The 12,372-nt window shown below is 42.9% G+C and overlaps 1 protein-coding gene across 2 annotated transcripts in view; it reads left to right on the forward strand.

Annotated features, from left to right (window-relative positions):
- Positions 1-12,372, forward strand: part of rhpn1 (rhophilin, Rho GTPase binding protein 1) — a 113,623-nt gene that overhangs the window by 52,886 nt on the left and 48,365 nt on the right. The window contains exons 4-5 of one of the 2 annotated variants that reach the window (XM_041190423.1): positions 8,525-8,600; positions 10,752-10,829. In XM_041190423.1, the coding sequence (XP_041046357.1) occupies positions 8,525-8,600; positions 10,752-10,829 (154 nt within the window). The remainder of the gene's footprint in view (positions 1-8,524; positions 8,601-10,751; positions 10,830-12,372) is intronic. The other variant, XM_041190424.1, reaches the window with a different exon arrangement.

Genomic DNA, 12,372 nt, shown 5'->3' on the forward strand with positions numbered 1-12,372 from the left:
AGTGCCCCTTGACTGTCAGGCCCACCCTAACAAGGAATCAGCATGCCACTGTCATCAATGCACATGCTCCTACACTTGAGGCAACAGATGACACCAAGGAAGGATTCGACAACAACTTTGAGAAACCCTAGTCTGAGTCCCAGCAGGCAACAAACTGATCCTCATTGGAGATTTCAGTGCCAGAGTTGGGAAGGACACGAATCTCTGGAAGAGCGTGATAGGCAAGGATGGATTAGGGAAAGCAAGCACCAATGGAGTCGTCCTGATGAAATATCTAGAACATGACCTTGTTATAACCAACCCTATACTGACAGCATGACAAGCACATGACTTCATAAAGCACCCATGGCCTAAACGCTGGCAATTGCTCAACTTTGTCATCATTTGAGCAAGGGATCGCAGAGATGTCCACGTCACCTGCGCCGTGACAGGTACTGATGACTGCTGGGCCGATTGTCACCTTATCCGATGTACCATCTCCATCAGTTTGGCCCCCAAACAGTCGAGACAGCAGAAGCAATGCTGCAAAAAAATTAACATGGAAGGCCTCAAAGATCCCAGCAAAGTGGCCCTGCTCAGATAGCGCCTTGCTGCCAACCTCTCAACCACTAGCCACCAGGAGCCACAATGGGCCTATAGCACCTGGTTGACCCTAAAGTCCACCACAACAAACATGTGCAAAGGAGTCCTTGACCTCTTTACCAGGAAACATTTATGACTAGTTTGAAAACAAGCAAGAAATATAGGACCGAATCGAATGTGTGCACAAAGCTTTCGTTGAGTGGAAACTTCATCATGACGCAAGAGAAAAGCAGCAGTTCTACAGATGGCTGAAGGCAGCAGTATGGCATAGAACCTGTGACATAAAGAACCAATGGTGGGGAGAATGAGTGCTGGAAATCTAACAACTCCTGGGCACCAACGATGCGCATTTTTTTCAGTGCTGTCAAGATGATCAATGGCCCAAGCACTCGAGGGGCCCACTCCATTGAGAGCCAAGCATGGAGGAGGGCTCATCAAAGGCAGGGAGATGGTCAGTGCTTAATGGAGTGAGCATGTTGAAGAACTCCTCAAATGAGAGGCTGTCTTTGACTCAAATGTTCACAACTCTCTTCCTCAATATCCGGCACTACTCAAGTCCTGAGCAAAGTTGAAAAAGTCACTTGACAGCTGAAAAGTAACAAAGCCTCTACAGCAGATGGAATTCCTGCTGAAATTCTAAAACACAGTAGAGAGAGATTCCTGGCAAGGCTGCCAGACCTCATATCCTTCATCTGAGAAAAAAAACATATGCCGGGGGATCTCAGAGATGTTGTGATCATGACTATATTCGAGAAGGGAGGCAAATCTGATTGTGCTAACTACAGAGGAATCTCCCTGCTGTCTACCACAGATTCGTCCTCAACTGCCTCCTTCCTGTGGCTGAGGAATTCCTTCCGGAGTCACCGTGCGGTTTCACCCATCGAGTGGTACCACAGACATGATCCTCACCTTGCAACAAGTTCAAGGAAAATGCAAGGACCAGCACAACCACAGTAAATTGCCTCTCTTGACCTCTTAAAGTTCTTTGATTCTGTTGACTGGGGAGGCTTATGGAGTATTCTCTTCAAATTTGGCTACCATCAGAAATTTGTCACCATCCTCCGCTCCACAAGGATATGTAAGCTGCGACCTTCAATGGACCCATCACAAATTCTGTCTCTCTGAAAATGGGGGTCAAACAAGGCCATGTGATTGCAGTAACTCTCTGTCCTCTATTTTCCTCACTGCAATACTGCACCACACCTCCAACAGATTACCCACAATCGTGGAGATAATCTAAAGAACAGACAGGAAACTATTCAGCCTGTGCGGCCTTCAATCCAAACTCGAGGCTAAGGTTGGGTTTACCGGGTAGCAGTGATCCCGCACTCCCATATGCCTCGGAGGCTTGGATAGCCTACATCAGGCACATCATCCACTGGAGAAGCACCACCAGTGATGCCTTTGCAGAATCCTCCAAATCTAGTGGCAAGAAAGGTGGTCCAACAACAGCATCTTCTCCCAAGCCATCTTGCCCAGCATCAAGGTGCTAAACCCTCATGTCCTGCCCAATGGAGCTGGTTTTGTTTGTATGCCTGACACCAGACACCTGAAGCAACTGCTCTACTTGGAACTCAGTCATGACAGAAGACTCCCAGGAAGAAAATGGAAACGCTTTCGTGTTGTTCTCAAAGCATCCCTGAAGAAGTCAAACATCCCCACCAACTCATGAGCATCCCTGACTTGTGACTGACCAAAATGGAGAAGGCTCATCTAGGAAGGCATTGAACACATCAAGATTTCGTCGGGAACATGCAGAGGTGAAGTTGAGGCATCGGACGGAGCACTCAAACCTCCAAACAACCTAGCTACCCAACCCTTCAAGCACCACCTGCCCCACATGTGGCAGAGTGTGCAGATTGCACATTGGACTTATGAATCATCTCCGAACCCATCAAACCAGAGTGGAAGCAAGTCATCCTCGATCCCGAGGGACTGCCTGAGAAGAAGTTGTGCAGTGTGTCAGCACTCAGTGTTAGGCTTCTAGATTGAAAAATTAGAATTGGACAAAGTGCCAAAAGGCTTCAGGGACCTGAAAAAATCTGCTTGAGTAATAGCACTATCAAGAGAACTCAAACAAATTTGCTGTTGACTTGTTAAAACATTAGATAAATGCAAGTATTTACAACCTGATTTCTTGTGATGTTTGTCCCAGATCAGGCATATGGAGCATAGTTGTGATGCGAGCTGCTAACCTGTGCAGTGGTCAAATAGTCTGAAAGGAAAATGTTCTAAATGAGCTCAAACACCAAATAGAGGTTGTTGGAAGATTCTACAGACTGAGAGCTGCTTAGCTTCACATTTAAGGAGAGGCTAGATTGTTCTGAAAGATCCAAAACAGCCAGGGTTTCTTTCTCTTTTGTACAGTTGTAATTGTTCAGTTGCAATCTGGATTTTACACAAAATGTAATGTCCAAATGTCCAGCATGTGATTGATACTCTCAAAACCTTAGTGTAAATTGTTTATCATAGAAAGTGACAAATTGTGAGGGAAAACCAACCTCAAACCTGTCAAGCTAAATTACTGAGCATGGACTGTTTGCATTTAGATAAATTTATGAGTCCTTCCTTTGAATCAGAATGCTGAAAGTTTATGATCTTGAAAGTGAACCTCTGTTTTGTTGCCAGATTTGTGTTTGCTGGCAGTCAGTGAATTACTTCTCAAGATGATGTCATGTACTGAATGCTGGCCATGTTAATCAGTTCAAGACATGACTTCATCTCGGCAAATAGCCTAAATGAGGAGAGGCAAGCAACATAGCTTTTCAATGAAGTATTGTATTGGAAATTCAAGGTTTATAGATGTTAAACACTGGTTTTCAAGGGACTGATCAGAACTCCTGTTTTTACCTTTCCAGTCCCATGGAGGTTTACTGCTCTGAGTGTTACTGGGTAGTAAGTTGCCTTACATGAAATTATATAGAGTCATAGGGCAGAATCTTGTGCCCTCTCCCATAGTGAGTTTGGTGGAGGGGGGACATTCACCACCCCCACCCAGATTAAGCCTGTGACGAGAAGACCCGGTTAATGCCCACTTAAGGGCGTTATCCCAATGCCAGTGACGGGTGGGTGGAGGCTTACCATGCAGGGCAGCACGACAGGCAGATCCTGGTATGTTTGCTTGCAGGGTCCTGAGGAGGGGCTTCTTTGTTGAAGGACACTCAGTACCTGATCAAGGGACGTGGCATTGGGAAGGTGGGGGGGTGGGGGAAGGTGGTTGCTGAAAGCCACTCTCTGCCCTTACTGCTGTTCCCCTTCCCACCATCACTCATTTGTGCCTGGGTTCCCCCTCAGTCTGAGGACTTGGGGACCATCTTCCTGTGGCGCTGCTTAGTGGAGTACGATCTACTAGCGTCTGATTGCCCAGCAGCTTTTGGGCGCACTTCTGCACACAGACACACACACCCCCCCCCCCCTCCGAGCCCTTTATCCCAGGGGAAGGCCTGCCACTGGCCTCTTAAGTGCCTGAATGGCACAAGATTCAGTGGGCCCCCTCAAAGTGGGGATGTGGAGATCTTGCCAGCTCTCCATCCAGCGGTCAAGACTCCCATCACCGCCATAAGGCTGTGCCCATAGAAACAAGGCATTCACCACAACTGAACTATGCCAATGGATAGGCTGCAATCCACCTTTTTTCAGCTAAGTCTATCAATACTTTGTGTGTTTCCTATTTTTGGTCTCCCCCATAATCTTAATTAGGATATAAACAGCACAGAAACAGGCACAAGAGATTAATACACAAGATAAGATCACATGGAGTTAGGGGTAATATATGAGCTTGGATAGAGGATTGGCTAACCAATAGAAAGCAGAAAGTCAGGATAAATGGGTCTTTTTCTGAATTGCAAGCTGTAACTTGTGGGGTGCCACAGGGTTTGGTCCTTGGGCCCTAACTATTTACAATCTATATTAAAGACTTGGATTCAGGGATAGAAGGTATTGTAGGTAAATTTGCAGATGACACCAAAATAGGTGGGAAAGTAAGTTGCAATGAAGAAATAAGAAATTTGCAAATGGATATGGACAGGTTAGGGCCAAAATTTGGCAGATGGAGTTTAACGTGGATGTGTGAGATTATCCATTTTGGTTGGAAGAATAAAAAGACAACTTATTCTTTAAATGGAGAGAAACTTCAAAATGCTTCAGTGCAGAGGGATCTGGGTGTCCTCGTGCATGAATCATTGAAAGCTAATATACAGGTACAGCAGGTAACAAGGAAGGCAAATGGAATTTTGGCATTTATTGCGAAAGGAATAGAGTGTAAAAATAGGAAAGTGCTGTTGCAACTGTAAAGGCATTGGTGAGACCGCACCTGGAGTACTGTGCACAGTTTTGGTCCTCTTACTTAAGGAAGGACATAGTTGCAGTGGAGGCGGTTCAGAGGAGGTTCGCTAGACTGATTCCAGAGATGCGGAGCTTGTCTTATGAGGAGAGATTGAGCAGTTTAGGCCTATACTAACTAAAGTTTAGAAGGATGAGAGGAGATCTAACTGAGGTATATAAGATGCTAAAGGGGATAGACAAAGTAGGTGTGGAGCGGATGTTTCCCCTTGTGGGGCATTCTAGAATGAGAGGCTATAGTTTTAGATTAAGGGGTGGTAGATTTAAGTCAGAGATGAGGAGGAATTACTTTTCTCAAAGGGTCGTGAATCTGTGGAATTCACTACCTCAGAATGCAGTGGATGCCGGGACACTGAATAAATTTAAGGAGGAGATAGACAGATTTTTAATTAGTAATGGGTTGAAATGTTGTGGGGAGAGGGCAGGAAATTGGAGTTGAGGCCGAAGTGATTTCAGCCATGATCGTATTGAATGGTGGGGCAGGCCCGAGGGGCTGAATTGCCTACTCCTGCTTCTAGTTCTTATTTGGCCCAGTCAATCCATGCCAGTCTTCTCTATGCCCACCCTATCAAATCCTTTCATAACGTTAAAGACCTCAATCAAGGGAAAAGATCCTTAGCCAGTTTAGCCCTTTGTGATAAGTATGTCCACTCGGTTCTGGTGTCATCCTTTTGAATCTTTTTTACACTTTCTAATGTACCTTTTTATCCTTTTTATAATAATGAAGACCAAACTGCACACAGTACTCCAACTGTGCTCTAATCAAGATTTTCCTGCCTGTACTGACTAATTTTGTTCAATGGGACTGAGTGGATAGGGAGAAACTGTACCCATTGGCGGAAGGTTCAAGAGCCAGAGGGTGCCAATTTAAGATGTATGCAAAAGAAGCAAAGGTGACATGAGGGAAGTTTTTTTATGCAGTGGGTGGTTTGGTTTTTGAATGCACTGCCAGAGTGTGTAATGGAGGCATACTTAATTGTGCCTTTCAAAGGAGAGTTGGTAAATAACCTGAAGAGAAAAAAATATGCAGAAATGCAGGGAAAAGGCAGGAAATTAGATAAGTTGACTTACTCTTGCAGCGAGCTGGCATGGAAACGAAGGGTCAATTGGCTTCCTTCTGTGCTATAACTATTCTATGATTCTATTGGTCCGTATCATCCAGATGATTATTCTTGAGCCCAGACTGAGAGTTGACAAATCAAAGAACTACAGCAAATATTACAACCAATCTTGATCCAGTCCTCAATGAGTGCTGCACATAGATTCTTTTCAGCGGATGTCACTGGATAGCAATCAGCAGAGAGAATCCTGGTTAATTTCCCCTTCCCCGATACCTTGGGCACTGACAACAAATGTAGAGCCCAAACCACCATTCTAACTGAAATCAGCTAACTCCGCATACTTCAAGGGCAGAATTGAAATCTTTCTGGTTTAAATAACTACGCCATCACAAAGCTGCTATAAGCTTGTTTGGCAGCTACAAATTCTGATCTGGGCTCTATTTTCATGTCAAAGTTGGACCAGGCCATATCTGTACTGCAATTATGACGATCATCACAATCTGGCATGAAAACCCTTAAAATGTTTTCTTTGGCAGAGACTTGCTTCTCCATCCAAAATGAATGGTGAGCAAGGAAGCAGAAAGTAGAGTTCAACAGCTTAAATTTTAAAAAGTAAGCAAATGAAAATTGGAATGAGAAAAAGTGTTGACGTTGAGGTTAAAATAAGGAAGGGTTCAGCTGAATGCAGATAATTATTTTATTGGTTCAGATTTTCCTTTAATGATGAGTTCATTGAGATTGTAAATTTAGTTTAGTTCAATGTTAATTTTTAATATCTGAGACAAAATAGATTTTTAAAGCATAAATATCATTTAAGCAAAAATAGATAATCTTATATTTCTGAATTCATTGTCATTTATAGAACCACTTGGATCCCATAGACCCTGCTGAAGTAAGATAGGATAATTAAGGCATCCTTTTCTTTGTAACCCTCCAGATGAACCAGCTACCAGACTAAAAGAGAAAAATGTTTACCCGATCTGGGCTGTATTTGATCCTGGAGCTGAAAGAACAATGACTAATTGTGAGACAGCGTAGGGGCAGAAAAAATATTGCATCTTATTCCTAGGCAGGAAAACTATCACAGTTGTTTTTGCATTCCTGTGGTATTATTTGGGAGAAGACAGAGTGGGCACTAAATCGGTAGCTGTTACCTGCCTTCATTTGTAGGTGGCTTCTGAAAGCATTAGGTAGCAGTTTATTTGAGAGGGGGAAAAACTCTGATTTTCCTTTCTTTTCCCCTTTGGAATAATAGAATTTTGCCGTACAAGTTGGAGACCTTTTGGCCCGTTTTGAATGTGCGGTTCTCTGCAGAGCAATCTATGTAAAGAAAATCCCTCCTTTTGCTATTTTCTTCATGATCTTAAGCTTATCGACTGAACAGTGGATGTAGTTTATTCCAACTTACTTTATCGAGCCCTTTCAGAATTTTGAACAGCTGTATTAGATTTCCTTTTAAAATCAACCATTCTATTTCAAAGAATCCCAGTTTCCCATGCTTACATCGAAAGACACTTTCGGCTAGAAACAAATTATGGCCTTAACAATTTGTATATGACACAACTGGGCATTGGCGGCAAGGGCATGGAGGATGGCATGGTTGAACATATCAAGTTCTAGGAAATGATCGAGGAGGGATAATGACGGCAATAATCAGTCGTTTGAGAATGTCATTTGTGACTTTGGCCAGGGCAGTAGCACAGCGAAATTACGTAGCAAGAGATAGGAAAGTTTAATCGATCCACCTTCAGCCCTAAAACAGCTTGGTAACTTTTTTATTAATGTCATACAGGTATGTCAACCCTACTGTGACTGACATCCTGAACTCCCCTTCACAATTATCTATTCCAGAGTTCCCAGAATGTCAAAGTTAAAATTTGCTGCGTTTTAAAAATATTTTAAAAATGACTCCGATATGAATTGTGGGACTGTAGCATTTTGTGGAATGGCCTGATAGTGCTGAGCAGGAAAGAATTTATTAAAAGCTTTTGTTCCACCTTTGGCCCGGCGCTGCCCTTTTCTCATTAAATCATGCCTTCCATGATATTCACTCTTCTGAGGTTGTGTGAACAGGAAATAATCAAAGATATGTGGTAAGGTTTTGATATTGTGCTTTCTGACTTCACTCACCTGAGTATACTCTTGTCTGCTGAAGTTATTCATTTTTGGCTGCTTGTGGTTGATTACTGCTGCTCATTATTAAAAGAAAACGGCCAAATCAAGTTAAGGAGTAAGAGAAAATAACAAGTAATGATATTGGCTTCTTGGTGGCCTGAGTATATGTGTTTCAGCATTACCAAGAATCTTGCAGTTCTTCTCACTTGAGAAACCAAACTGTCCACTGCCAGTCAAACATGTAATTATGTGTTATCATTATGACTTGCCATTATTATGGGAGAGCACCCTCCTTTTAAATTAATTTAACTTTAATCTGCCAACAGGCATTTAAAGGGGCAATAGTTAAAGAAAGACTTATTGTAGTGATGATGATGGAAAATAGAAATTATCTACACATTTAAGAACTTCTATTTCTGTTGCAGTGAGTCTGTTAGTGTTCCCATGATTCCACTGGGCCTGAAGGAGACAAAAGAAGTTGAATTGACGATACCTCTGAAGGTTGGTGATTTTTTGTTTTTGAAGGTTGGGAGGGGTGAGCTGATTCCTCTCTATGTCCTACTCCTGGGTTGATTATAACAGAGTTTGAATTTTTTTTGTGATATTGCCAATTCAATTAATCTGTACTTAACTGTGTATAGCTTAGTGTAAGAATTAAGCCAGCCAGATTCCTTGAGTTGACAAGTAAATAGTTAATTTTATTACTGAAACTTACTCAGGTAAAGATACCTGTGCAAAAACATGCTCGCAACTTCCCTAGGTAGAAGGAAATAAAACTTTACAGAGTATCAGATGTTAAAACTTGACCAACTTAAAAAGATAAAGGAAAATTATTCACATTGTCTGAATGCTTCTTCGCAGCTAGGGGGTTGCTTTCCATGGTACTTTGCTTCAGTGAGAAACCAGTCACTTTGCAATCGTGGCTGGCTGATTCTCTTTTCTCTTGAAGACAGTGGTGTTGAATCGGAATCCTCCTTTAAGAACTCTGTTTGCAGCAATGAGGTCTTCTGGTAGGTTTTCAAAACCACAAACAGAGCTCAGCTTTGCTGAGAGAGAGAGAGATGGGGGGGTTGTGGTAAGGCTGTTGCCCCTATTGTCCCTGTAGCAGCCTGTCAGTTCAAATCCAGTATGTCTTACATCAAGAGCTGGGTCACATGACCTCTCTGGTTTCAATCTGGGGCTTATCTTAGCCATTATCTCAGCTCTGTATACTGTGTCTCCATAAAGTGGCTTGTGGACTTCGCAACTTAGTAGCTGCAGTGTTCTTTAACACAAAATGTTCTTCTCCAAAAACGTAATGGCACATGTTCATAATGGTGTAATGAAGTGACACAGCCTTCAAAAGAAATGTATCTGTACAAATATTTATCATGCTATCCCTCTTCCCCCTTTTAAAGCTTTGCTTCAGTAGGTTATCAATTTCTTCTATCCATTTTCACCAGCCGTGTTGTGCTTAGGCAGCAGGAAGCTTCCTGACTTGATTAAAAACATCCCTAGTTGAATATTCAGTAAAGTTCTTCATCCATTTTGCAGATAAAATTTGGGTATCAGTTATTGGGAATGGAACCACAGAGATGTAAAGTATTCCTTTTGCCTGCAGAAGGCAGATCCCTACATATTAATATACGTAGCTTCTAACAAGCATTTGTGAACCACATTGAGAGCCTGATTGATAATCTTAAATTGGTTGTTAGTGCAATTCTTAGCACACTTGGGATTGTTCAGCAAGTGCTGCCTAATCGCGGAATCACATCTAATGTTAGACATTATGTCTGAGTTTTGCAAACATGGGTTGAGTACAGTCAGTACTCTACATATTGCGAACAGCCAAAGAGACGTGCTGTTTGATAGGATCCACCATTCATTGGGACGTACAACCTATGTACCTGGCATTGCACTGGCACTGGAGATGTAAAGTAGGCATTATAACCACCACATTACTGGTTAACTTTACCTTTTATCCATTGAGACAATCCAACTTGGGCAGTTTTTTTTGGGTTCAAAGTGAATTTTCATCTATACTTGTATCTGTTATAGTTGGAAGAGTGAAACAGTCCAAATTCGAACTCTGGGCCATAGGGGAAGAAATGGTGTTAGAATTCCGTAAGGGCCTTGAGTTAAATTAGTTTGGTGCAGTGTCACTCAGTCCCTTGCATACATGAATCCACAGCACTCTACTAATTGATGCCAAACTAATAATCTGTCTTTGCCACACTTCAATGATTCTGTATAAGGGGTGTAAAGAAAATGGGGATTTCACACTGGTGAGGTGCAGTGGAGATTTAAAACATCTTGCTGGCATAGAAGAACTTTGTCTTGAATTTCATGTGACCCAACATTATGCAGTTAAAGGAGAGTAAAAAGATAGTTAATTTGCCAGAGCTGATTTTTCATAATTTAGTGACTAATACACCCACAAAGAATTTAGAAAAGCTGATTTTTTTTTTTTGCTTTTACAAAAGATGGATTTAGATCATCGTGACAAATAACAGACAAAAAGATGGTCGAAAGTTGCACTGTCTGCCACTGCGATCAACAAACTCAGTAATTCATTTTTTGAGAAATCAGTTGTTGTCTGACATATTCAGATATACAAATGCTTTTGAAATAAATTTCAAATAATTCTTCAAACAGCCCTGCTCTTTTTGATAGGATATTATTGAAGAACACTACAATGAAGCAGCCTGCAAGTACGAAAAGGAACTGAAGGAACTTATGGATCTCAGGCAGGTTAGTTGCATGCATTTGGGGCATGGGGAGGAATGTGCTCCAACATAAGTAAAAGACTCAACTGTTCTAAAACTAAGCAGTGTACTATTGGGTCAATGGCCTAAGAAAGAGGACAGCATTTAAATAAGGCCATTGGGGTGGGATGCGAGGGAGGGTGGGTGGGAGTCAGCAGTATCGTGTGAGAATGCACTGGGGTGTAAGTCCCATGGCATGATGTCGGGTCCACATTATGCCAGCATCAAGAAACCAATGAGATGACATTGCCATTGGGATATGGCAGGAAGACAATTGTGCTTGTTGACCAGGTTATTAAGGCTCATGTTCTTGAAATCGACTGCGATGAGCAGTGATCGGGGATCATGGGCTATCAGATCACTGACTGCTGGTAGCACCCAAGTGAGGCCACATGATCCCAAATGGAAATCAAGGACCTCAGAGCCCCTTCTGAATTTGACCTCTTGAAGAAAGGAGAGCAGGTCATTGCCTCAGCAAGGTTGGAGACATCTGAGGAGCTGAGCGACAGCAGCCTTTGGGTCTCCCCTGAGGAGCTGAAGGGCATCCAATTGTGATTGATGCATCTCAATAGGGTTAAGTATAAGCACAGGGCCACAGGGTCTAAGTGATTCAAAAGGCCTGGAATCCAAGCAAAAGAGCAGTGCACATAAAATGGGGATAGCAGCAAGCATGGAATTCATTTACCCAGACCTCCTTGACCCCTTGCAGAGAAGGAAATGTGCAGAAGCATTGAGGACTATGTGCCACCCCTGCAGCAGCAAAAGGACCAGCCTCTAACCAGGCAAGCCGCAGAGGGCACTTGGTGGACCAGCAGCGAGATCGTATCCCAAGATGGGGCCAGATGCTGCCCTGAGTCTTCTAGAATCACGTGAACTACCTCCAGATGCCGGAGCACCAGTGTTAATGAAGACTGGCTGTCAGGGAGTCAGTCACCAATCTGAGTGATGTTGCAGAACAACTTACAACCCATGGGACTCTGAGGACACCCATTACCAATGGCACTGAAAGTCACTTCTATGCATCTGGCTCCTTCCAGGGATTCAGCAGAGTCATGTGTGGTGTCTCCCAGACAGCAGCTCACCGCTGCGTTAAGGAGGTCACTATATTGTTAAAGGCGAAAAGTTTTTGCATCACAGTACCAACCTTGATAGCCAAATAGAGAGGCCCATTGGCTTTGGGACAATTACAGGATTTCATCAGGTGGAAGGCGTAACTAAATGTGGTCATCAAGGCTACCTTGGACCAGCCAGCAGCATTTATCAACAGGAAGAGATTCCACTCATCAACTTTCAGCTCATCTGCAACCAACAAAAGCACGTCCTAAAGCTGTGTGCCTGGTTTCCCAAGAACAGACATGATGTATATGTACTTAGCCATCCTGGATATCACAGCTGTTCCAGCCCCTAGTCGTCTATGGGGATAGATCCTCAGGTATAAGGGATGCCTACTCAAGACATGGGTGTTGATGCCCATGAGAAACCCTAGCACTGATGTCAAGAAACATTATAATGCCTGACATGTATTGATC

The sequence above is a fragment of the Carcharodon carcharias genome, chromosome 6, assembly GCF_017639515.1.
Source record: "Carcharodon carcharias isolate sCarCar2 chromosome 6, sCarCar2.pri, whole genome shotgun sequence".
In the NCBI taxonomy this organism is placed as follows: domain Eukaryota; kingdom Metazoa; phylum Chordata; class Chondrichthyes; order Lamniformes; family Lamnidae; genus Carcharodon; species Carcharodon carcharias.